Below are 27,280 nucleotides of genomic sequence, written 5' to 3' on the forward strand. Positions count from 1 at the left end.
CATCATACCCCAGGATGGGGAGGACAGGGGAGGCGGGGGAGGGACTCGACACACTCCTCCCGCGTCTATCACCTCAGCCATTACAGCACGATTGGTTTCCGAAAATTGCTACAAGTATAATACTAGTTAATTTAGCCCGGCAGCTAACTAAGCTAGCTAGCTAGCAATACGGTTTAGGAAATATATTGTTGAAGAATTTAGAACTCACTCAGGAGGCTAAAAGGCTTCTTTGCTGCGTGAGAACTGCTGGTAAGGGTGGGAATCATTTGGTGCCTCACGATTCGAAACGATTCTTGGGGGTTACGATTCAAATAAAAATCGAAATTTGTGAATCGATGTGAATCCCTAGAAGACTGAATCGTGATTTGAATGTGAATCGATTTTTCTCCCCCACCCCTAACTGCTAGTGTACAGGTGAGGGGAAGAACCACTGTAGACACCAATAGTCTGAACCCAGGGCTGTGTCTGCATACACAGGAAAAAAAACTGTAATCTAGCGTTGAAAGTGGGCAATGTGTGACGAAACCATTGAAAGGTTGATTTTTTCAATGGCGTTGAGCCATTGAAAAAATCAATGAATGGTTTTATTGTATTAATACGTGTGTGATACTCCAGTTAATTATGCTTCTTTTCAAGTGAATGAGTGTTTTAATCACCACTCTCAGTGGTTTGTCCACAGATGCACTATCCATTAAGGTCTGAATACTATAGGATATACGCAGATCAGTTTTGCTCAGAGCTGCCATTAGGCTATAGTTTTAAGTCAAGTAGAGTATTTCAATTTTAACCCTGTCTGCGCATCAACCTTCACGTGCCAATCAACAGCGATGACCCTATCAGACTAGACAAGCTTTTTAGTGTTTCTTCTGAAAACTAAATTCTAAGCTTAACACCACAGACTAAAACATGCTAACTCACTCCAGCGAATAACTGTGAAATCCCACACTAGCATCCTCCTTCAAATGACTTTGTCCACAGGAAAATTTACTTTCCGCTTAGCCAGATAGTTCTACCACTGCTGCCCTCTTACAGACGCGTTGTTCTACAGGGTTATTCTGAACTTTGCTGGTTCCAGATGACAAGTCCTTGCTAGGCAGTAGCAGTTAATGGCAGAGGAATATGTGCAATGTCACTGATTACCAAACACAAGCGCACAGACCATCTGCCACTGTGTAGGAGAGAGATGTTAGCCTCAGCTGTTCCAATAGACAGCTGAAGGACAGAGGGCAACACCAATCTACATACTGGCGACCGCTAAAAGCTCATTAACACACACTGTAACCCACCCCAAACACACACAAGCCTGACCTAACTGACCCCGACACTGAAGGCTCCAGAAATACCATCTTTGTCCAGTCTGGGACTATTCTACGTCTGTGTGTGTGTGTGTGTGTGTGTGTGTGTGTGTGTGTGTGTGTGTGTGTGTGTGTGTGTGGACAGACTGTCTAACAAACAAAATATGGTTGGGACGGGTCTCCAAGTGATTGGAAAAAGAGGCCATGTTCAACCCAACTCAGTAATTACCATAGCAGGAGATATATGACACACACGCACCTATGAACACTGGGCACAGACAGTTCATCCTGTACTGGCAACAACAATTAATTGTGAGAGCAGGAGTGGGATTGGACAAATATGTAAATCAGTGACATTTCTTATTTAATTTCACTGTCACAGACTAGTGCGGGATAAAACAAAATATAATAATAAAAAAGCCAGACAGTTCTTACGCAATTCATTAAAAATGTCATCCACATAAACCTTGTTTGATTCCATTAATTCCACAACACTGGATCCAGTAGGGATCCATTTCCTCTCAAGACCGAGATGTCTGCCTCCGGCATCTGCTGTTGGTTCAACAGTCCCGCTCAACAGTCCCGTTGAGGATTGTTTCGATGGAGAGATCCATCTGTTTTACGACCCTGTGAGATAATAGCCATAGCCCCCCCCCCCCCTTTAAATGTGAAAATCTAAGGAGGACAATATCCTTCCCATGTCCGCGAATTGTTACGTTATGATCCAAGGCATGACCGCATGACCACATGACCTCACCTAGCTAACAACACCACAACATCAGAAATGTGTCGTCTACATCAACGTTTAAAACTACTCAGAGAAGTTAAAGCTCAACATTAACACAAAGCTTCCTAGAGAGAGAAGAGTCTGAGAGTCTTATGTGCCTTTGCACCATTAAACACACACAAACACGCACACACACAGTCATGCACACACACCAACACAAATGCACACAGGCACGCACACACACCAACACACACGCACACAGGCATGCACACACACTAACACACACGCACACACACACACACACACGCACACACACACACCAACACACACGCACACAGGCATGCACACACACCAACACACACGCACACAGGCACGCACACACACCAACACACACGCACACACGCATACAGGCACGCACACCAACACACATGCACAGTCATGCACACACACCAACACACACGCACACAGACACGCACACTCCTCTCATCAAGAAGTAGGGCTGACATTTAAAACAGTCCTGACAAAATGCATTTCAAAGACTTCATTTGCATTCATTATTCTAATTGAAGAGGAGAGAGCACTATGGGAAAGATAACTGACACTTTGAAAGAGGTTGGGTTAAAAGTGTCTTTCCAAAGGACGATTAGATGTGTGTGTCTGTTTGTATGTGTGTGTTAACAAAAGGAGTGTGCACCGAGTGGATAGGATGAAGCTAGCACAATTAGCATTAACACCAAGTTAGCATAAGTAGCATATTGGCTCGATGCATAAGTGGCATAGTTTGAATCTTCTTTACTTTTATCCCTTCTATGGTCTCCTTGTGGGCTGTGTGAGAGGAGGAGAGGCGAACCTCTGCATATCAACCAGGTAAGTGGCTCTGTGAAAGCATCCAGTTCCGTGTGAAGACACATCTTTGTGATGGCTGTGTGGCGACACTGCGTTCATCCTGAAAGTAGGGTCTCCCCGAGACCTCTGAATGGGAGAACGCTGCGCTCACGCAGTTAAACATCATGTTCAGTAGACCCTGTCATCTCCACATCACAATGAAACGGCGGGTTGGATTGTCTGTGTGTGTGTGTGTGTGTGTGTGTGTGTGTGTGTGTGCGTGTGCACGTTTGTGTCATGTGTGTCTGCATGTGCACAATACGTGTGTGTGTTCCGTGAGGGTGCTTGCCTCATTTGACAGCGACGCGGGAGTATTTGGTAAACCAGGTTATTTGTTGTGACATCAATTTGACTGCAAACAGGAAACCATCACTGCTCTCATGTAAACTCTCCTCAACCTCTTAAACTACCTCGACCTTCAAACATTGTTGAACTCTAGCTCTGGCTAACACTGAGCCAACATGTGTTATACTGTAAGATGTGGTATGTTTAAAACCATTTTGAATAAGCTTGTATTTCCCAAGGACAACAATTCCATGAGTGGAATATTGGCTTTGTAGTGTGGCGACATTAGCATGCAGAGTCGATGCTGTCATTAGCTGTCTATGAAGACTGCTAGTCCTCCCTGCTAAATCATCCTGGCTCTGGGAGTAACCTTTCACGACAGATAAATACATCTTAACATGTTTTTATTCATCTTCTTTAAGATATACTCTCCCGTGCTGTGCTCACGATAAAGAATTACCAGCGTCAAAAAGTGAAAGGGTTTAATGAGCTCACATTTACAAATTAGGAAATGGATCCCCGGATGTTTATTAAAGGATTTGAGTGCTAATGTGGTCGGTTATCCACAGGGAGGTCTAGGATATCATGCTAATGTCGTAATCATCACACTCCAGTCGACCTCCGTGTCAAACACTACATGACCCAGAATGCAATGAGCAATGATGCTGACATGAAGTCTGATTGATTTAATTCATTTTTAGATCCCATTGGAGATAGATTATTCTATTCTCAACCGCTTGTGCAGGAATATACAACTTGTACAAAAAGCAATGCAATTGTAATGAATGTTAATGCTGAGAGGGAATGGATATACTACACAAACGCACAAACACACACACCCACAAACTGGTCGTCAGTGTATCTCCGTTGCGGTGGATGAAATTCAGGTAAAGAGTAAAGTATAGGCCTGCTGAAGTTCTGGTCCAGTTTAGCATTCCAGTTAAGCTGTCCTCTGTGTGAGAAGGCCCGACACAGGCCCCGACACAGCCCCAACACAGGCCCTACACAGCCCCTACACAGCCCCGACACAGCCCCTACACAGCCCCGACACAGGCCCTACACAGCCCCGACACAGCCCCTACACAGGCCCTACACAGCCCCTACACAGCCCCTACACAGCCCCGACACAGCCCCTACACAGCCCCTACACAGCCCCTACACAGGCCCCTACACAGCCCCGACACAGCCCCGACACAGGCCCCGACACAGCCCCTACACAGGCCCTACACAGCCCCTACACAGCCCCTACACAGGCCCGACACAGCCCCTACACAGCCCCTACACAGGCCCGACACAGCCCCTACACAGGCCCCGACACAGGCCCCTACACAGCCCCTACACAGCCCCTACACAGGCCCGACACAGCCCCTACACAGGCCCCGACACAGGCCCCTACACAGCCCCTACACAGCCCCTACACAGGCCCGACACAGCCCCTACACAGGCCCCGACACAGGCCCCTACACAGCCCCTACACAGCCCCTACACAGGCCCAACAAAGGCCTAACACAGGCCCAACACAGGCCCAACACAGGCCCAATGCTAGCCCAGCGTCGGCCCAAATGAATCCAGGGAACTCCTGTGAGAGATTCCTCGGCAGCACAGGAACCAGCATCTGTAAGATGCATGAGCGCTGCAGGGATCTGTAGGGACTGTGTATGTGTGAGAGTGTGTGTGCGTGTGTGTGTGAGTATGTGTCTTGGAGAGTTGTGCATGCTTGCTTGCGCACACCTCCTGCATATCTACATTTCTTAACAAAAAAACACTTGCATCAACACCATACTAATTAATCTTTTTTTCCCCATACAGCACGGCTGCTGTGTGGAGGTGTGTGGTGAGAGTGTGTGAGTGTGTGTAAGGGGTTAATCCCCCAGGCACCCGCTGGCTAGCTGAAGTGAGGCTGCTGTCCCGGCTCCTCACTGCTCCCCCAGGGCTCCTCTCTGCAGGCTGCGCAGTGAACCGACGACCCTTACGACGCACTCTCCTTCCCGACGCAACTACTGGTGATGAATTACAGCCCCTGGCTAGTCCCTTTCTCACACCACACCGGTCTTTTAAAGCATTGGGGGGGTAGTAAAAGAGACCGGGAAAGAGAGAGAGAGAAAGACAGCCAGAGAGAGAGACAGAGAGAGAGAAAGAGATGGACAGAGACAGAGAGAGACAGAGAGAGAGACAGAGAGAGACAGAGACACAGAGAGAGAGAGAGAGAGAGAGAGAGAGAGAGAGAGAGAGAGAGAGATAGAGAGTGAGTGAGTAAGAGGGGATGACACCGAGAGATACTGTACACATGGGAGAGACCAGTAAAAATGCCACGTTCTTTCTAATAGGATGCCCAACGTTTCATTCAGTACGCAGACTTTTGCAACATCACAAATACCATACATGTTGTTCCAGCTAACTGCTACGTCTATCCAGCCATGGTGGTCATTAGCACAACACTGGTAAACCATCAGAGCCAAGGCAACCGTGTAATACCAGGAGCTGCAGCACTACTGTCAGACTAATGGGTTTGGGTTTCTCCAGTGGTGTAGTTTCAGTCAAATTAACTGAAAACATTCATAAGTACATGGAGTGCTCCACTTGAATTGATTCTAAGAAGCTTTACAAGATATTAATCTCCATTACTTAAATGTAAATGTGTTACTCTTGTGACTAAAGCTCCAGTAACTGCAATTGGGTTTGCTACAGTGTTTGTGTGAGTGAGTGAGTAAGTGAGTAAGTGAGTAAGTGAGTGTGTTTGTGTGTGAGTGTGTGTGAGTTATCATGAATGTGGCCGAGTAGGTTGAGCAACCAACTGCAAAGGGAGAATGACATCAGCATTCGCTCCCTGCAGAATGCTTGTCGTCACTCTCATTGGCAAACACACACACACACACAAACACTCATACACAGACAGAAATAACTGCCTAACAAAGTGCAGAGGCAGTCCATTGACAACAACGCTGACACACGACCATAGCATTCCCACCGGCCGCAGCCTAGCCCGTGTCCATGGCTGCATGCCAAACATCTGTGACAGCCACACAAACAGTAGGAACACTAAACAAACTCGACTCGATTCAGTTAAACAATCGGCTTAATGTACCTCACAGATGTCTAAGGACGCTCAGCCGGCAGGTCTGTGTGTGACGAGAGTTACTGGACTATCAAACTCTCTGAGGACATTTGAGGACAGTGTCATACTTCCCCCGTTACAAGAACTGCAGTGGGAGACAGGCAGCTCTGCTCTGTGCTGCTTCAGAGTTCCTATTCATAGCGGGAGAAACGGGACGGCCAGAAAGGGTTCTGTCATTCTGCCGAGGTGTTCCGGCTAAGCTGCTTCTGAGTGGGCCTGAACACAGCTCACGTCACATGATGGAACATTGTCATCACCGTTCAGCACAAACCTGCCCGCAAAGGAAACAGCAGGAACGTGTGTGTGTCTTTGTGTGTGTGTGTTTGTGTGTATGTATGTGTGTGTCTTCCATGCATTTGAGAGACTTAGTGATGCATTCACACACTCTTTATGACCCTGCCTTATGTCAGATGGACTTTATAGAAACCCAGAGTATGGCAAACACACCACACACTCTCTTACACACACACACACACACACACCACATCCACACGGACCCAAATTCTGCAGCCTGGGCAGTCATTCAAACAGCACCCGGTAACAGTAACCCACGGCAACCCCAGTAACACCCCAGTCCCCCCTCCCCCACAGCCACCCACCCCCTCCCCCACCCCCTCCCCTCTACAGAGTTAGATCCATTGCCCCGTTAAGGGAGAAGATTGAGTCAGCCTTGAGCGTCAGGAGAGTGTGGCCAAAATGTCCATTTGAAAAAGAAGGGGGTGTGGGGTGGGCACTTTACCCCCTCCTCTCTCTCCCCGACCCCCCCCCCCACTCCTCTCTCTCCCCGACCCCCCCCCCCCCCCCCACTCCTCTCTCTCCCCGACCCCCCCCCCCCTCCTCTCTCTCCCCGACCCCCCCCCCCCCCTCCTCTCTCTCCCAGACCCCCCCCCCTCCTCTCTCTCCCCGAACCCCCCCCCCCCCCCCTCCTCTCTCTCCCCGACCCCCCCCCCCCCCCCTCACTCCACCCCAACAAAGAGCTTCCCCTGGGTGGGTTCAAAGGTTAATTATTAAACAGAGAGGGATGTGCTGGGGAGACAGGAGTGGACACTGCACCTTTCATCCAACACTCATCCATCTGTAGGGTCCCTCCCCCCTTCTCTCCCTCCCCCCTTCTCTCCCTCCCCCCTTCTCTCCCTCCCCAAACAAACACACACAAACCAAAACACGCATGCACACAGTAACACTCATACAGTACACATGCACATGTAGGCACACACACTAACTTCAGCACCGGTATACTGGCTGTGTGAGAGCCCTGCATGCACTCTTTCACACTCCCTCATCCTCTCTCTCTCATCCTCTCTCTTTCATCCTCTCTCTCTCTCCTTCTCTCTCTCTCTCATTGTCTCTCTGACACCCCCTCGTTCTTTATCTGCCCTCTCACACTTTCCTTAGCTCTCTCTCTCCCTCTCTCTCACACACACTCGTTCTGAGAGTTGTCCTACCGTGGTGGTTGTGCTTGTGGTTCTCCAGCGATCCGGGGCTCTCAGCCCCCAGCTCGGCCAGTCTGCGGCTGGTGGCGCTCAGCTCCGAGCGCAAGTTGGTCACCTCCTGGCTGGCCGCCTGCACAGCCCCGTCGATGCTCTGGGCCAACTGCTTGTTGTCGTCCATCATTCTCAGGATTTTTGCCTGCGGAGGGGAGAATCCACACTGGGTGTCATGGTGTCAAGTGGACCATTTCCAAGAAGAAACCGAAACTGTCGCTCCCCCTCTCCTTCTTTGTCCAAATTTCCTCGTCTTTTTTTTCTCTTTTTGAAAAAAGGGGAAGGGGGGGGGGGGGGGAAAGCCAAGATAAATCCTCAAAGCTGTGTGTCCTTTTTTGAGTTGTCTTCCTCAGAGAAGAATCCGGCTTGGAGTGGAACGTGCTGCTGTGTGACTTCTCTGTGGTGCTTACTGGCTGTGTGTGTGGGGTGAGAATGCGCCTGTGTGTGTGAGAGGGAGAGTACTGTCACAGAATGAGAGAGAGAGAGAGAGAGAGAGAGAGAGAGAGAGAGAGAGAGAGAGAGAGTGAAAGAGAGCGAGCATGCGCTCCCTCGTATGAAATGTGCTCTCAGCAGCTGACTGTTGAAAGGACACAGAGCATTGAGAAACGACAAGCACCTTTTTAAATGGACTGTACCATCTGCTTGGGAAGCAGAGGGGGGACGAACACACGGGGGAGCTGAAAGTGTTCTGGTCCATCCTGAACACAAGTCTGTGTTTTCAAAACTTTTCTTTTTTTGTTCCTTTAGGTTTTTGGGTTTATGGCTTTGACAGTGAGAACCAGTGCGTCCGACTGACCGCAGTGGGTCGTTCCACATCTCAGGACTGAGTGAATCTCCGTGTTTACCAGGGATAAACGTTTCCTACCCTTCCTTCTTCCTCCTCTCCCCAGAGAAAAGACAGACAGCAGACTTCCTGCAGTTCAAATTCTTTGGTAATCTATTTCTCTACAGTAACACTCATCTTTTTCTCACTCTCTTTCCCTCACCATCTCTCTCTCTCTCTCTCTCTTACACAATATCTTTCTTTCTCTCTGCGTCTCTCTCTCTCTATCTGTCTCTGTTTCTCAATCTTTCTTTCTCCCGCTCTCTTTCTCTCTCTCTTTCTCACCCTCGGCAAAGAACTCATTTCTTTGAGGGAAAGAAATCGTAAAAAGAGACACTGTGGGGGGCAACAAGAGCGACCAGTTCCTCCCAGAGTGCGTGCGTGTGAGACTGAACATGTGTGTGTGCGAGTGAATGTGTGTGTGTGTGCTCCAAGCTGAAGCCGTGTGTGTCAGAGTGGATTGTGTGTGTGTACGACCTAGCTGAAGCCCTGTGTGTCAGAGTGAATTGTCCAACTGTGTGACACGTTTCGGCCCAGAGCTCTCTCCTTCCGACTGTTCCTGTTTAAGGACCGCAGGCCCCGCCAAGCCTTTCAACATGGCAGGTAGAAAGTACCGGAACAGCGGACCAACGTTCAGCGTCCAGCTGCTGCATGTCTGGTGTCCTCTTAGCTGCTATCATCTCTGCTATCATGCCTCTGAGTGGTGGAAACGATCTATCCCCTCTTTCCATCTTTGTCTTCCTTTTGTTGTGTGTTTTGTGTGTCTCTTGTGAATTAGTTTTATGTGTGTTTCTGTCTACTGTTGTTTGTCACGTGTCTTGCTGTCCTTTGTCCTGTTGCATATCTGTGTTGTTTTGCTTTGTGTTTCCTGCCGAACTGTTGTTTAAAACATTGTCAATGACCTGACCAGGGAGTGTGGTTCGGAACTTGCCAGCCGGCTAACACTTGGACCCTATTGTCTACATGCAGACAACAGCACGTCTGTTCCACTGCATTTTTGTTTGTGTGTGAGAGTGTGTGTGTGTGTGTGTGTGTGAGTGAGTGAGTGAGTGTGTGTGTGTGTGTGTGTGTGTGTGTGTGAGAGAGAGTGAGTGTGTGCGTGTGTGTGTGTGTGAGTGTGTGTGTGAGTGAGTGTGTAGTTTAGTGTAGAGTGCCTCTCCAGACCCAGGTTCTCTCGCTCCTCTAATCCTCGTCATACTGTTCCTCTTCAGGAACAGTATTCAGGAACAGGCTGGTGCAACACAGCAAGTGAAGGAAACCGCCACAGTGACTAACACCTGATTCCAGATATTACAGTCATCCATTATGTTGAACAGCAGAAAAGCAATCCTATTTTCTCCCCTTTCAGTCAAGTAACAAGAAAAACTGTATGTAAAATTTGAGATTGATATCAGATTTTTGCCTTTATCTTAAATGTGGGAATGGGCCAAAACACTTCATATATCAACAACTGCTAAACGATATATTCATGTGAATTTTTAGATCAACGTGCGATTGCTTTTATTCATATTCCGTGCTTTCTGTATGTAAATAAAAGCTTTGCCAATCAAATGGTCCCATGTGGACATCCAAATAAGCTAGCCAGGACTAACCAGTCTATGTTTTCCCTACTACTCGATAGAGAAGGATTGTCCTTGTAGAAACTAGGATATATCTGTCACAAAGCAGTCAAATCAGACATAGACCTTCAGTAATCAGGGCTGTTGCTTATTGTTTTGCCTGGCGGGCAACGTGAACTCTGACCTTGTCCCTGCTGTGTGTGAGGTAGGATCATCCACTCTAACAGCAGCTGGGGTGTGTGTGTGTGTGGTGTCGAGCAAGTGTGTCCTATTAAACTAGATCACACAAGGAGATGCACCATCAAGATAATATAATATCTTAATAATAAAGATAATACCAACAGCACTTTGAACATCAAATACAAGCATGGAGATAATACAACCACACACACACACCACTCATCCATCCAAGCGAACAGGATTCACCCTTCTTGCTCTGTAAATTAACGTACAGCCGGTATTTATAAATGACCCTGACTGAACGTATGACATACGTGCGTATAGCGTCATACTGAAGAGAACTTCGAGAGCGCTGCATTGACTGCGAGTGATCAAGACTAGTATATTATTGAGTTTAGCTAAAGGTTAGTCTCTTGGGCAGAGCAGAAGGGCCAGCAGTTAGATAACCAGTTGAAACTGGTCAAGGAGTAGCTAGCCAGTGAGTCATTTTCGGTTTCGGGGTACTCAGGATATTCTTTTGTTTGGCAGTAATTGGGGGCGTTGTAGAATTTGGTTTAAAAGCCGAAGTCGCCTGGAATCAGCTGAGAGCGTATAGCGTCATACTGAAGAGAACTTCGAGAGCGCTGCATTGACTGCGAGTGATCAAGACTAGTATATTATTGAGTTTAGCTAAAAGTTAGTCTCTTGGGCAGAGCAGAAGGGCCAGCAGTTAGATAACCAGTTGAAACTGGTCAAGGAGTAGCTAGCCAGTGAGTCATTTTCGGTTTCGGGGTACTCAGGATATTCTTTTGTTTGGCAGTAATTGGGGGCGTTGTAGAATTTGGTTTAAAAGCCGAAGTCGCCTGGAATCAGCTGAGAGCGTATAGCGTCATACTGAAGAGAACTTCGAGAGCGCTGCATTGACTGCGAGTGATCAAGACTAGTATATTATTGAGTTTAGCTAAAAGTTAGTCTCTTGGGCAGAGCAGAAGGGCCAGCAGTTAGATAACCAGTTGAAACTGGTCAAGGAGTAGCTAGCCAGTGAGTCATTTTCGGTTTCGGGGTACTCAGGATATTCTTTTGTTTGGCAGTAATTGGGGGCGTTGATAAGTATCACTCCCTCCTCAAATCCTTCTCTTCTCACATATCTGGTGCCAAAACCCTCTACTTTCTTAACAAAATTAACTCCGCTTCAAACCCCCACAAACTTTTTTCTACCTTCTCCACCCTTCTTAACCCACCTCCCCCACCCCCTCCCTCCACCCTGACAGCAGACGACTTCTCCTCTTTCTTTGAGAAAAAAGTCGCCGACATTAGCAGTCGGTTCCCTAAACCCACCCTTCCTACCCCCTCACCCTCCATTTCTGACCCAACTAAATGTCTAAACTCCTTCTCTCCCCTGTCCGAGGCAGAGCTCTCTGACCTCATTCTCTCTCATCGCCCCACCTCCTGTCCCCTTGATCCTGTCCCCTCCCCTCTCTTTCAAACCATCTCCCCCTCTATCATAACTTTTCTGCTCCATGTTCTAAACTCCTCTCTTACCTCTGGCACCTTCCCCTCTGCCTTCAAACAGGCCAGAGTTACCCCTTTACTCAAAAAACCCTCCCTTAACCCTGCCGTCCTCCAGAACTACAGACCGGTATCATTGTTGCCCTTCTTTTCTAAAACAATTGAACGTGCTGTATCTAACCAACTGTCTAACTTCCTTTCTCAGAACAAACTGCTCGACCCCAACCAATCGGGCTTCAAGACCGGCCACTCCACAGAGACTGCCCTCCTTTCAGTCACCACTGCCCTCCAGTCTGCCAGAGCGGCTTCCAGGTCATCCGTCATCATTCTGCTGGACCTTTCTGCGGCGTTTGATACGGTTAACCACCAGATCCTGCTCTCCAGACTTTCTGAGATGGGCATCACTGGCACTGCACTCCAGTGGATCTCATCCTACCTGTCGGGAAGATCCTACCAGGTCTCCTGGGGAGGCAAACTGTCAGGCCCACGCCAGCTCTCCACTGGTGTCCCACAGGGCTCCGTCCTTGGTCCCCTCCTCTTCTCTCTGTACACCACCTCACTTGGACCAATCATCACCTCCCATGGCTTCTCCTACCACTGCTACGCTGACGACACGCAGCTGTACCTGTCATTCCCTCCGACCGATCCGGGGATCTCAGCTAGGATTGAGGCCTGCCTCGCAGACATCTCCGCCTGGATGACTGAGCACCATCTCCAGCTGAACCTTGCCAAAACAGAACTTCTCATCATCCCGGCCAAACCCTCCATCTCCCATGACTTCTCAATCACCCTGGGATCTGCGACGGTGACCCCCTCATCCTCTGCCAGGAACCTTGGGGTGACCATGGACAACGAGCTCTCCCTCACGGCCCACATTGCTGCGGTCTCCCGGTCGTGTAGATTCACCCTCTACAACATCCGGAAGATCAGGAGATACCTGTCTGAGCACTCCACCCAGCTGCTTGTCCAAGCACTTGTCCTCTCCAAGTTGGACTACTGCAACTCGCTGCTCGCCGGTCTCCCATCATGCGCAACCCGCCCTCTTCAGAGAATTCAGAACGCAGCGGCCCGTCTGGTCTACAATCTACCCAGACGCTCCCACGTTACCCCGCTCCTCATCTCCCTCCACTGGCTACCCATAACGGCCCGCATCAGATTCAAGACCCTGGTACTGACCTTCCGAGCAGTGAATGGAACTGCGCCCGACTACATCAAGTCTCTCCTGCAGCCTTACACCCCCACCCGCCACCTACGGTCTTCTTCAGACAACCGCCTGGTGGTCCCACCTCTCAAGACCGCCCGGTCCCAGCACAAGCTCTTCTCCTGCCTGGCACCCCAGTGGTGGAATCAACTCCCCACCTCCATCAGAGACACGGACTGTCTCTCCACCTTCAAGAGAAGGCTCAAGACGCACTTGTTCCGGGAGTACAATGGTACTTAGGAATGGTTTGCTGAATCCAACGCTAGTTTCCTCAAGGTTCACAATGACTCTTGCTTAGACTGTTGCTCTTGTTGGTTAGTGGTAGCTGATTTAAACTGTTGTATTCTTCTTTTTTTAGTTAATCCTATTTTTATTGCTTTCCTACAGGTACACCTGCACTTAGAGATCAATGTTGTGTAATTTTAACTTGTTTAACTACATGCTCTTATGGTTTCTTCCCTTTAGCACTATTTTTTGGTTGTCCACAATATGTACTTCTTGTTTTTGACTACCCGCAATGCTGTGGGGCTATCTTGTTGTTATTATCAGTGACCTATGCACTTTGTGAAGCTCTCTCTTGGAAGTCGCTTTGGACGAAAGCGTCTGCTAAATGAATAAATGTAAATGTAAATGTAATGTAAATGACATATTACCCGTTGGGGAGGAGAAAGAGAGAGAGGGGGAGGGAGAGAGAGTGATGCTAGGAGACTAATCAACTCAAAGTCATCCCTAACTCATTAGGAGGAAGTTGTGTCTGCCAGGTGTCCTGCTGGGAGCAGAGGAGCGTGTCCGTGTAATCAGGATGGTTCCTACTACTGACCTCTGACCCCTGCTGGACACGACGGATGAGTCAATAGATGACGGAACGGGATGGATCTGGTCCGACTACAGTGTGTGTGTGCCTGTTTAGATATGGAGAGACAGAGGGCCTCATTTACTAACAGGATTTGTGCCCATTTCAGGCGTGAAATAGCGGGTAAAGACATAACACCGTATTTACAAAGGCAGCACACTTGAGTAAAAACGCAGATTACCGCTGCTGGGAGGGTTTAAGGGAAAGTGGGTGTGTATATTTCGAGCTCCTGTTCGAATCACCCATAGTGGACGTAACATGCAGGCGATTTTTCCCGTCTTTTAACGGCGCGCTAATTAACACTAATGGGCGCTGATTGCCCGACGAGGATCTGGTTTGATAAATACCACATAAAATGCGGAAATACACCTATTCGCGGTCGGGGCAAAGGTGCAGATTAAGCTGCGGTCGCAATGTTAGTAAATGATGCCCTGAGTGTGTTAGCACGTATGTAAGTGTGCATGTGTGCGTGCGAGTGTGCATGTGTGCGTGCACCTCATTAGCATCTGAATCAAACCAGAGGGGACTGGGAGCAGAACGGGGGGGTGCACTGTTACTGTGGCCCTGCTGCTGCTCACACAAGGTCTGACTGTGGCTCACTGGCAGGACTCTCCATACAGGACCATTCATCCAGGACACTGCTATACACCCCAATCAGAAGAGAGACATAGACAGCTATAGACTCGAATGATGTATACAGATGTATACAGCTATAGAATTGAATTAAGATTCACTGAATTGAATTACTACACTGCCAGAACACTAAATGTTACTTTCAATCCAGAGTATACATTGTCCAGTGTATGCACTGTATATTATACAGTACATATGTTCACAGCTGTATGAACCATCTTCACTTTTTACCACTTGTCAGCAGAGAGGGAGTTTAAGGAATCTGGCTTCTGAAGTGAAGAAACTGCCCAGAACCAAGACTGAGCAGACACCATCTGTCTTGTTCAGGCGGTACAGTGGCACAGTTCTCTCTGCAGGGAGTTGGTGCCAGCAAGGTCAGTGTTGAGTAGGAAGTTTAAACGGAAGGTAGAGATCTCCAGAAGGCCTCTGGTTTCCCTTCAGACAGTCTGGGGAGCTTACACCTCTGCAATGCATTGTAGAGTCTGCATCAAAACCACCTGCATATGGTATTATCTGGCTAATCCTTCCACCAGAGGTTGACAATAAAGCTCAACTTCTGGGGTTATGGGTTAGCTGCATTCCCTCCTCATACAGATTCAGGTGAGGAGTGACTTGTTAGCTGACAGAATTGTGTGGAGGTTGTGTGTTTGTTGATTGTATTTACATACATTACATTTAGTCATTTAGCTGACGCTCTTATCCAGAGTGACTTACAGTAAGTACAGGGACATTCCCCAAAGCAAGTAGGGTGAAGTGCCTTGCCCAAGGACACAACGTCATTTGGCTCGGCCGGGAATCGAACCAGCAACCTTCTGATTACTAGCCACCTTGTTTTTTGTGTCACAAACCCGGCTCAGTGGTTGCAAACAAAGGGGAACCACATGTGAGAAGACTATCTGCTGTGGTAATTTATTAGAGAATACTAATTTAACATAAACAAAGTTGAGGTATGTAAGTCAGTAGTGTACATGTGTGAGAGTGGCACATGATAGTGAGCAGTGTTGAAGGGTGCATCAACAAAAGTCAAAAAGGTTGCCACAACGCAAAACAAAATGTGCAGCGGACAAAAGGAAAGATGCTCTGTCTGCTTCCGACGTCCTCTTAAAGGAGAAGAGACACAACGGCTGAGGAGGAGGAGGCCGTCACATTTGGGCCCTTTGATTTGATACATCTCTGCTCATTAAGATCATATAATCCTGGAAAAATTAAGCCCTTTTACTGTGCCAGAGCTTTTGGTTTGTAAACTCTTGTCAACAACTGGTAAGAATACTCCTATGAAGATACACACACATGCTCACACAAAACAGGCACACACATACAGACACACAAAGAGTCTGTGAGAGAGAGAGAGAGAGAGAGAGAGAGAGACAGAGAGAGAGAGAGACAGAGAGAGACAGACAGAGAGACAGAGACAGACAGAGAGACAGACAGAGAGACAGACAGAGAGACAGAGAGAGAGGTTTTGTTGCGGTGCACACCCTCAGGAAACATTTCTTCCATTGTACTGTTTACCTCCACAGCTAACAATTGTTAGTGAAAGAGATCTTGAGAAGTCCAGAATACAAACAACTACTTATTGCTTTACCTACCATCTACCAGTTACCTAGTAACCAGTTAGTGCTAGCAACATTCTCAACCTTGATTCCTCTCAATCATACTCTCATGATTGTCCTGCATTCAAAAAATAATTCAGCAGATTTGCCAATCATTTAGTTGCTGTAAGACAAAATACATTAGGTTTAGTTTAATTGAAATTGACTAAGTTTAGTCAGTTGTTTTTATTTTTTATTGATTAGCATTTGCTGCTGTTGCTCTTCCCATGTCCTGTTTTGAGCTTCAAGTTGCTAGTTCTTTGTTTTGCTAGTTCTCGCTTGTATCTTTCCCGGGTGTGTCGGCGTGTGTGTCGTTCTTCTCATGGTCCGTCATAGGGGTTCTATCATTGTCAGTTCATGTCATACATCCAAGCTCATCCAATCACCAGACGTACGTGAAGGATGGTCTCCTCGCAGTCTGTCTGTCCAGTTCAGTCATGCTTCAGTTGAGTCTTTTGACCGAGGACTGTCGATTCACTGAAATTACCGGGTAGTTGGATCTGAGCCCAGCTCACTGCGCTAAAATAGATTTTCTAAAGAGTCAAATGTTTGAAAGATTCGATGAATGGAGGCTTAAAGAGGGATGACGGAAGAATAACACCCGATCAATAGAGAGAAAGAATATTTTGGACGAAACCATGGAGACTGAGATACTGTAGAACTGTTTTCGAGAGGAGGCACAACATAAAGTCAAGTTTGCAGTTTGAATAACCCTCACACGCTGCAAAGTCCTCAAACAAACCGCCTCCTGTGTGAAACGTCTCCCCGTTTTGTATTGACTAAGCTTTCTTGAAGTGCCTCATTGCGTTGCATCAAGCCTTAAGAGTTCGAGGAAGTTACAGGATTCATTCATGCGCCTCCCTTCCTCCGCATCTTAACGCTCAAAGACAGAAGGGTGGAAGCTAACATCTGGAGACAGAGAGGGGAAATTAACAGACAACGCAGGCCAAGTCATCCCTCAAGCGTCTCTCTTTCACCTCTAGTTTCATTCGAATGTACCACTGGCAGTTCAATCTCGCCTCAATGAGGTATCCTCCTGTGAATCGTTAATTATTTTTCCTGTCCTCCCTCCTCCAGCCTCCCCGCGTCCCCAGGCGCAGACAGCTAACGCGCCGGCGGGAACGCCAGAAATGACTCCACCACGACAGCGGATATTGATGTCTCTGTTGTCCTTGCTCTCCGCCCGTCCATGTACCTTGAGCTCTGAAATAAATAAACGGGCTTAGCCGGGGCAAACGAAAGCTTGCTGACACACAGAGATAACATCTGTGTTCTGTCTTCAGTGGTGTGAGTGTAGGTGTAGGTGTGTAGATCTGTGGGGCGGTGGGGAGGGGGGGGGGGGGTAGGTACAACACATTACTTAGGAAAGGTGAGAGTGTGTGTGTGTGTGTGTGAGAGAGTGTTAAGGGCCGTTCTTATCATTATTGACAGAATACAATTAGGATGTATTATATCTCTGCGCACACACACACACACCTTACCTAAGCCAGGCATCCTCCCTGTTCCCACAGCCCCTAACAGACGTCAGATAGGGGAGATGGAGGACAGAAACCACCCCGTTATTCCAGCTGTGATTCCAGACCACCGCAGGCTTGATGATAGAGGCTTGAGGCTGAAGTCTGGTACCAAACAAATCACGCTAGCAGCCTTTGATGGGAATTAAGATAGAAGCACAGTGTTCTGAAGAGGGCCAGGCCAGATAGCCGACAACAGCTGCCTGCAGGTTTAGACCCAGTGAATAAGGTTACCTGCCAAGTTGTCAAAGGAGCTTTTTCAAGGTTTGATACCTAGATAAGATTTTTGGGTTGGTGTATGGCACAGATGTAGGAGTGAGGTGGCTGATCTCCACTGCTGAAATAGTGTTTTAGCAGTCTTTCATTTGAACATTTGAAGAGATCAAATGTTAGTCTCAGTAGCGTTCACGTATAAGTCTTCTTAAAGCTGCAGTAGCGTTCACGTATAAGTCTTCTTAAAGCTGCAGTAGCGTTCACGTATAAGTCTTCTTAAAGCTGCAGAGCTGAATTGTGTACCGGTGAGCCTTTGTTACATTATTTCTTTCTTAAACAATAGCAACATGAAAGATACTTTGAGGGCGTGAGATTTAAACGTGTTTTTTTTTCTAAAAAGATAGCCTTTTGAAATTCGCTCTTGGAGTGGAAATAGAAGACACGGTGAGTGCTTTCCATTACATTCAAACAGCAACTGTAAAAAAACTAAAGCCAGAAAGTTGTGAATGCGCCCTGCATCCAGCATTCAAGAAGACCAAGTGGCCTGAATGACAATGTCTCTGATTGGTTGCCAGAAGAGCTCACAGATGGGCCATTTTCCTGCTTTTCTTCAGAGCGCTGAACGACATGCATGGTGATGTGTGTGTGTGTGTACTCTCAACATAAACGTCTGTGTGTCTGCATTCATGAAAGCGAAAGAAACAAAGAGACACATAGCGAGAGATGGGGAAGATTGGTTGGGATTGAGAGAGACAGAGAGAGAGAGAGAGAGAGAGAGAGAGAGAGAGAGAGAGAGAGAGAGAGAGAGAGAGAGAGAGAGAGAGAGAGAGAGAGAGAGAGAGAGAGAGAGAGAGAGAGAGAGAGAGAGAGAGGGGCAATGAGAGAAACAAAGAAAGAGAGCAATACAATGCGAGACAGTAACATAAAGAGACAGAGAAAGAGAGAGTGAGAGGAAGAGAGACAGGGAGTCAGAGACAGAGAGACAGACAGAGAATGAGAGAGATGTAGAGAGAGACAGACAGACAGAGAGACAGACAGAGAGATAGTCAGTTCTGAGGCAGAGCCTGTCTCTCCTGCTAAGCATTCCTGAATCGTAGTGCATCCTCTAACTGAGACTGAGCTTGCGTGGCAGAAGGTTACATTGGCTAGCCTGCCCTTATGCATCCCATAATGTCGGGCATCATTGCTGTCAACTTAACAGCACAAAAATCGCCTCACAGGACCAGAATCAGCAACACAAAATGACAAGCAGTTCAGTTACAATATGTGAGTTACATTATAGGAACAAATCCACAGAAAAAACGAGTTGCTAGCAGCTAGAAGAGACAGTTTAATGTATAAAAGCATCATTGAAATAATAGTTCAATGATGGGAGTCAGGTAGTTGAGCGGTTAGGGTATCGGGCTAGTAATCAGAAGGTTGCCGATTCGATTCCCCGCCGTGCCCAAAATGACGTTGTGTCCTTGGGCAAGGCACTTCACCCTACTTGCCTCAGGGGGAATGTCCCTGTACTTACTGTAAGTCGCTCTGGATAAGAGCGTCTGCTAAATGACTAAATGTAAAAATCTCCTGGGTGCTGAGATCATCCTGTCCTCTCCTGATTGTTCTCCTTGTTTAGTTGTCTCCGTTGAATATGCTAGTTATTGCAAATGAAGTCTTTAACGGCACTGTTGAATTAACATGGGTGCTTGCAGGCGTCTTAAGGACTGATTAGGGTAACCATGGGGATGTGAACACCTATGGTCCTCTGTGATTGCAACGGGAGCCAAACATCCCCAAACGCAGCAAAGGTGGGGTGGGGCTCTGGGATGCGTGGCGGGAGCTCAGCGGCGCTCGAATTTGGGAGTTTTCCCGCGGTGAACAGAGCAACTCCTGCTCAGCGTGAACAAACATGGTTTTAAAGTCTCCTCTAATCAACTTCCTGATAAGCGTTGGTGGCTGGGTAGGATTAGGAACACACATCCTCCCCAGGGAACATTTGTGGACAGAGAGTTTACAGAAACAAAGACAGAATAAAAGAAAACTTGGTTGGTTTCGGTTTGTTTTTTTCCAGCTGGGTTTTATCTAGAATAGCAGTCAAATGGAACTATAATCCTATGTAGAGTCATGATGAAGAATCAAGTTGACATTCAGTCCTTGATAAGTAAATGCCAAATGTTTCTTTGCCGGACGACTAGGAGGCATACATTTCTATTTTAGGGTGCAACACTTTTTTAAAAACCTGTCATTTTGTCTGCCTAACCTGTTGAAAGGTCAGTTCAGTTTGGGAGGGGTTGCCATGGCGTCATTCCAGCATCCCTCCTATCGCTAACCTCCTCAAGCCCACAGATGGTTCAGAGATAATGAAGAACAGAGTCGACTGATGGAGTAGTGAAAACACAAGGGGAGGGAGGGATGGAGGAAAGTAAAGATGGAGGGAGGTAGTGACGGAGTTTGGAAGAGATGGATGGAGGTAGGGAAGGAGATATACATTTGAGGGAGGGGGGATGAAGGGGTGGAGAGGGGAAGGGAGATAGTGAGGGAGGAATGTGTGGAGGAAGGGAGGTAGAGATGGAGGGAGGTGTGGTTGGAGGGATGGAAGGGATGAATGGAGGTAGAGGGAGGGGGTGGAGGTAAGGAGGGAGGGATGTATGGAGGTAGGGAAGTAGGGATAGGGAAAGGGATGAAGGAAGGGAGTGATGTAAGGAAGGAGGGAGTGATGGAGTGACAGTTGGAGGCAGGGATGGTAAGGTTTGGCAGAGATGGATCTTGGGGTGAAGGTGGAGCGATGCACCAGTTTTCGGAGCCCCTGCAGCTGTTACAAGCTGAGGCTGGAGTTGCTAGGCTAGATGAGTTGGCTGCCTGTGTATTCAAATGTGATTTTCTGACTCAGTGAGCACACTTCGCCCCCTCTGAAGTCGATTATAATGGGAAAAGTGGAGTGATAAAAAAAGAGAAAAAAACCCTGAAATGGGCAGCAGTGCGGGGAGAGGTAAATACCAGCTTGTCGCAGTCATCCAGCTTGCTGGCTGTGTGTGCACGAGTGTGTGTGTGTGTGACAGTAAAAAATGAGTTTTCTGAATCTCCTTTACTACTGAATCAGCACTTGTACACCTTCACTCCACTCGCTGTCACGCCACATGCACAGCTGCTTTGAATGTACAAACTGTCTCAGTTTTTCTGTGGAAGTCCCCCAAGTTCAAAGGACTTTTGGGGTTCTTCCTCACATCACAAACCCTCTCCCCGGGCTGTCGACAGCCCCTGCTCTGTTGAACGTAGACTAGTGTTACCTGCTCGGAATTCTGGTGGTCCCGGACCAGAAGGATCCAGAAACAGGGTCACACTGTACCAGGTGAAAACGGAGGGAAAATTAAATATATAATTTGGTTGGAGGATGAGCAGCAGGGGCTCTGAAGTGATCAATCAGGAGAAAATGTGACAGGAACCCTGGCAATGTGGGATGCTGTGATTTACGACTGATCATGTCAGACTTTACAGTACTTGTCCCAAAAGATGAGAGACTGCAGTCCTACAGGCGGGGGTGGGGGTGGGGGTGGGAGTGGGGGTGGGGGCGGGGGTGGGGGTGGGGGCGGGGGTGGGGGCGGAATGTGGGGAGGGTCTTTAAGAAAAAGGGGGATGGGAAAAGATTCAGTCAGTGAGGTGGAGTAATTATCCTTGAGAGACGTATGCAATGAGAGCCAGTGTTCAATAGATGTGAACATGTCAAGGACTCATTTATGCAACCCAAACACAGGTTCAACAGGCAGCACAACTAAAGATGGAGACGAGAGACAGACAAATATGTGATGTGGCCCATCGTTTTTAAAAGGGTAAGTGAACTTCCTTGAGCTATCTGAATAGGTAATCTTAAGGGACTGTGTTTCTGTTTTCTGTCTTTTATGGGGAGGGGTTATATCAACATTCAGCTAAATTGAACTCCGAGCCAGATGAGTCATTCTTCTCTTAAGAAGATACACAACAAATGAATAAGCAGCTTCTAAAAAAACATTGACAAATCTGTTGGAAACAGATTTTCTATGATGGAATTACTAAATTAATGTTTCATGTCTTTATTATTTAACAGGCTTATTAGGAGGAGTGAGAATCTGTCTTAACTTTCAGGTAAAAGGAGTTGTCTAGAGCAGTAACAGTCTGCTTTATTTACTAAATTGAATTTGGGATGTTGAGTTAAAAAGGCCAGGAGAGGACTTCTCTTCTGACAGATAAAATACTTTTTCATAAGAGTATTTATCTTTTACCTAATGCCTATAGGAACCAAACCAGGTCCTCTACATCGTTCCACAGCAACAACAATAGTTACCAAACGCATTAAAACACCCCAGATGAGAAGACAAGATCTGTCAAAGCAAGACGGATCCTTCAATTAGGGAGATGATGCTTCCCGAGTCTGCTATCTTGACCTTTTGAAAACAATTCGAGAACAAGTCACGCAGGAAGAGGTATTTACAGCAAAAACGTTGATCTTATTTAACTTTATAGCCTGGTGCGAGAAAGGAATTGCGAAACTATTATCTCACTCCGTCAGATTAAAAAACACAAACCCTCAACTAACCCAAATAGACTGTGCCCTATTGAATTATGGGGGATTTCTATTCTCAGAATAGAAAACCCCTCAATTAGCTATTGACTAGAGTGGAGACCTTTCGGTCTGTACAGAAGTCATGGTCCTTTGCTCCTGTATAGCAGAAAATGTATTCAAATCGGAGCATTTTCTTTGTTATCTCTGAAATATTTCTGTCATTCACACACTCGTAATGTGACACCAGTGCATAGAAGTCCCATGACATGACGTTAGATGGGGATAGGTGTAGCTCAGCGGTAGAGCATTTGACTGCAGATAAAAAAGTACAAGGTTCAAAAGCCCCCCCCTTGTCCGTTTGTTTGGACAAAACATCTGCTAAATAAATACATTTAGAAATTATTGATTATATATGCCTTCTGCCTGCCCCGTCCTCCCCGCTATCTTCTGACTCTGTGATTATTAATGGAGTTGTCTCCACAGCTGGGTCACATTGCCCCTAAACGACAGAGGGCAAAGAAGCCGCTAAATCAGCCTGTCCTCTCCAGGTGAGAGCTGCCCTGAGTAGCGTACACCCAATAGATCAGAGCGCTCTGTGTCGTCCACCAACCTGGCAACCTCGCTCTCACATTGTGCACCTGTCATGCCTGCTAAGTAGATTGTGCTTTACCTCCGGCAGCCGAGCAAATAGAGAAACCTGCAGGGAGAAAACTCTCCTCCTCCCTGGCCTCTTCCTCCTCCCCCTCCTCCTTCGTACCTTTTCTTCTCCTCCCCCTCTCGGTCCTCCTCCTCACTCTCCCCCTCCCTCTCCTCCCTGCTTCCTCCTCACCCTCACCTCTCTGTCCTGGTCTCCCGGCACCTCCTCTTCCTCCTTCTCCTCCATCCCTACTCCCTCTGGGAAGGCTAGTCTGTGGGGTAAACACACTGGGGAGCTGGTATAGCCACTGACAATTCATAGCTCTCAGAGGATCAACACAGCCAAATAAATACAGTATCTACGGACCTTTATACCTGGCTGCAATCTCCCCAAGGGGATGAATAATGTACCTACATGGTCAAGTAGCAAGTACATTTTGACAATGCACATGGTGACTTTGTTTTGGCGTGTGGCAACAGCAACCGAAGCTATATCTGTGCCAGTGTTGTAGAACTGTAGTGAACACTATGTGAGTGAGCAGTCTGTTCCACCTTGGTGTATGATTTTACGGAGGTTTCTGGCTTTGACTCAAAGAATCAATATCCCCGTCTTCGTTATCTTCTGAAGCCACAACCTCCGCTGTGTTGCTATGTTCACAACCGAAAATTAAAACGCAAGGAACTTCCACTTTCTCTAACACCAGCACTTTTGTTCAACTCAGTGTACTATCAGAAATCTCCATATGGTTTCATGTAAAATACCACATATATTTTTGTTTGAATTCCAAATGCTGAATAAACAAACTATTAACAATGTGACAGCCATATCCACCTACATGTTGCTATTCTCACTAACCCAATTATATGGAAATATTTGGATGACAGTGAGAATGAGTAGGAGTGTTATGTTGATTTTGGAGCTGTCTTGACTTTTGGTTTGCACCACCCTTGAGTTGTTGCTGAAACCACGACCTTCATATGTAAACGAGGGTTATAAAAAAACAACCATTAACTTCACTACGCAATGGAATTACGAGCAGAAACATTACTTCAATGAAGTCAACTGAAACAGAACATCTTTCTCCAAGAGATTCTTGGGGCCTGTTTTAAGATTAGCCTGAAGGTGAACCAAACCAGTTAGCTTCACCTTTACCCTGCCCTCCAGAAAAACCTCTCCCCACGACTCGATCCCTTCCAGGTACATCCCATCCACTAAAACCATTACAGGGCAAACCAGCTGACAGGAGAAGCCATTCCCCTCTCAACATTCCCAATCACGTTACAGTAATAACGTTACACAGTCAAACAGACTTATGAGATTACAACCTTCTCCGGAACACCGCGTCTGTGCTAAAAACAAACATGAAGAGGATTTATACAGATCATTCCAGAATATGACTCACACTTATCACTTAAGAACTCCAGTATAAAGTGGCCAATAAACATTCCCGGATCAAATGGTGCCCTCTGGTTGATTGGCATGTATTGATGAACGCTAATAAATTCTCCTGCATACTGTAAATGTGGTTTGGGTAGCAATATCATTCCTCTCAGAAAACGATGCGCTGGTGAGAATAATAACTGATTATCCAGGAGAGACAGCTTGCTGGTTAATATTGATAATCCGGGGGACATTCGTTTAACAGTTCACATGGAACGCCAGTTTCTTTACATTCCCAATTACAGATAGAACTGGGGGTTTGTTTAGCTGACACTAAACGTCTCAGAGAAAGAGCGCATAATTGCCTGCGGAGAAAGTGAGAGTCATTTGTTATAATTTAATATTTATCTATTGGAAGAGGCAGACTTATCCGAAGGAGCTAAATTGAAAGAAGGCCATGCTTTCTATAGTCAAGAGTCAGCAGGAAACTATGGAGGGAGGTGTGAAGTGTGATGACCCTCAGAGAGAAAGTTATAGAATTCCATACATTTTGGGAACAAGTTGATATGGGAAAAGTTTAAATAAAGTCCATCCATATGCTGCTCATTCATATTCTTATTCATATTCATATTCTTATATTCATACTCGTTCTTGTTTTATATACATTTTATATTCTAAATTATTTAATTTTTTAGATTGTTTAGTTCTTAGATTTAGTTAGACTATTGTAGTTTTTTTTACTTAATTTAAGATCAGTATATGTTTATTGTTTGCACATTCCTACCACAGTAAATTCTGTGTTTGTTTAAACCTACATAAACCGAATTCTGATTCTGACACCGTAAGCTGATGGCTTGTCTGAATAGCTTACCAAAATATGTTTATAATCAAGGCGTTTGACTTTCATGGGCTCTGATTGTGTACAGATGATGAACTGGGCATGAAAACAGTGCCCAGGTCTGGGCAGATGAACGTTTAGCATGCATAGTCCAGCTTTTAGACCCTCCTGGGTATGTCGTAAGAAAAACATAGCCAGATCTTTCGATTCAAAGCTAACTGCGTACAGCAGCTGGATTCTCTCTGGCCAGTGCGAGGATGGGTAATTATGTTAAAAGAACAAGAACCAGAGGAAATTGCCATCATTAGGCAGACCTGCAGTCAGAGGGAGAGAGCATACAGCTGGTTCGGTTTGAGCGAAAGAGGAAGAAATCCTTTTAGTTCTCCCCTCCCCTTCTTCATCCATCCCTCCATCCTTCCACCTAAAGCCAATGGCACTGCTATAAAAACATGTTTTGTCTGGAGTTTTTTTTATGTGAGGGTGCTGTAAGCTGGGATGATAACGAAATCCAGTACATGTGAGTATTCATCCATGTGTGACCTGAATTGGTGCTGATTTGGTGCGTGTCGAGGCAGCCTCGAGCCAGGTAAAGACAGGTGAAAAGCATGAGATAACAGGTACACAAGACCACAAAACAACAACAACTTTGTGTTGCACATCTTTGTGTAATAAGATAAGGGACATGGTATCTCTAAACAAAGTTTTACAGAAAGAAAACACCGGTGGATGTTATTGTGCATCCAGAGGCGTTGTTAGACATAAAACTCTACTGGGGCATAGGCCCCTATTCATATCCCTTTTTTTTCTTTCAAGCTTGCTGCGCACAATGCACTACTAGGCTATAGAAACTCCCCTTGCAGTTCAGGGACGCAAGTTTGATATCAGCTTTTTCAATAGTTAATGCTCACATTTTTTTTCGCATTCATTTGAGTGCAAATACTGTTTTTTGGAGCTTCATGTAATATTGTTTTTATGTTTTAGTCAAAATATGATGATTGGTAGGCCTCTCATTTAGAAACGCTCTTTAGTTTTGTATGTTTTCTTAGCCTACCTCAATTCTGACTTGTGTGCCGAGTCCGTCACCTGGACGTGTGCGTGCTGCAGTGGCTACTTGGCAAACTCAGAAGAGCACTGACATGGAATTCTGCAGGCATCGGTTTGTGTTTTCGGTTAAAATGTTTACATTTTACATGCGTTAATTGGGATACTGCATTTATTTTTTCTGGGTTTATCAATCTAAATGAATGCACTGACTAATAAAATACAGATTTATAATGAGGCACGTGCCCCAGTAAAAGGGGTCTAAAGACGCCCCTGTGTGCATCCATTCGTCATGCTTTCTCCTTTTTTTTTTTTTACTAAAATGTTGGGGCTTTGAAGACACTCTAAGTCAGTTTCCCCTCTCCAGACAAGTGACCATATCTTAACCCTTGTGCTGCCTTCGGGTCACAATAACACAAAGGTTCACAACGACCCATCGTTGTGCTGCAACAACTTTACCCAATACAAAAACAAATAAAAAGGATTTTATTTTTACCTTCTCGCTGTGGGGGGTGTGAGACAGCCAGATGATTAAAAGAAGATGCTTCACTTTATTTTTGTATGAGGTAAAGAATTTGTTGGTTTTGTATTCAAAAATCCCTCCCTTACCCCCCTCCCTCTCCTCCAGGTAGCTAACAAGCTGGCTGGCGTCACCCAGGAGTTTTTCCTATAGCTTCAGAGATGCTAGATCGAGAGGACATTATTACACAAGACCCTGACCTTCGCTCATCATTGCTTGTGCTACTATTCAAACACCAGCTGGATTGATGTGCTTTTATCAAGTTATCTTTACTTCTCTCTCTCAGAAGTGGAAGTGTGCAGTGTGACACATATTGGACTTGTGGGCTTGTGGGGCCTGGGGGTGGGTGAGAAAAGAGCATTACTTTAAACATGAAAACAAGAAGCAGTTGACCCTCCCTGGTTTCCGCAGGGTCTACGACCAATTTATTCCTGGCCAGGCCGCTGCTGCTCTACTCTTAACATTTTCAATTCGATTTCGAAATCCCATTGAATTTGT

General features: G+C 46.5%; 1 protein-coding gene across 4 annotated transcripts in view; it reads right to left on the reverse strand.

Annotated features, from left to right (window-relative positions):
* The window catches only part of LOC124479976 (kazrin-like), a 97,429-nt gene extending 89,042 nt beyond the window's left edge, over positions 1 to 8,387 (reverse strand). For 2 of the 4 annotated variants that reach the window (XR_006957497.1, XM_047038973.1), the window contains exon 1: positions 7,753 to 8,386. Coding sequence is in view for 3 of the 4 variants with exons in the window: in XM_047038973.1 (XP_046894929.1) it covers positions 7,753 to 7,921 (169 nt within the window). In the remaining variant the exon portion in view is untranslated. Of the gene's footprint in view, positions 1 to 7,752 lie in introns of all 4 variants that reach the window. The other 2 variants (XM_047038992.1, XM_047039013.1) reach the window with 2 other exon arrangements.
* Positions 8,388 to 27,280: the final 18,893 nt, after the last annotated feature.

The sequence above is a fragment of the Hypomesus transpacificus genome, chromosome 2, assembly GCF_021917145.1.
Source record: "Hypomesus transpacificus isolate Combined female chromosome 2, fHypTra1, whole genome shotgun sequence".
NCBI lineage: Eukaryota > Metazoa > Chordata > Actinopteri > Osmeriformes > Osmeridae > Hypomesus > Hypomesus transpacificus.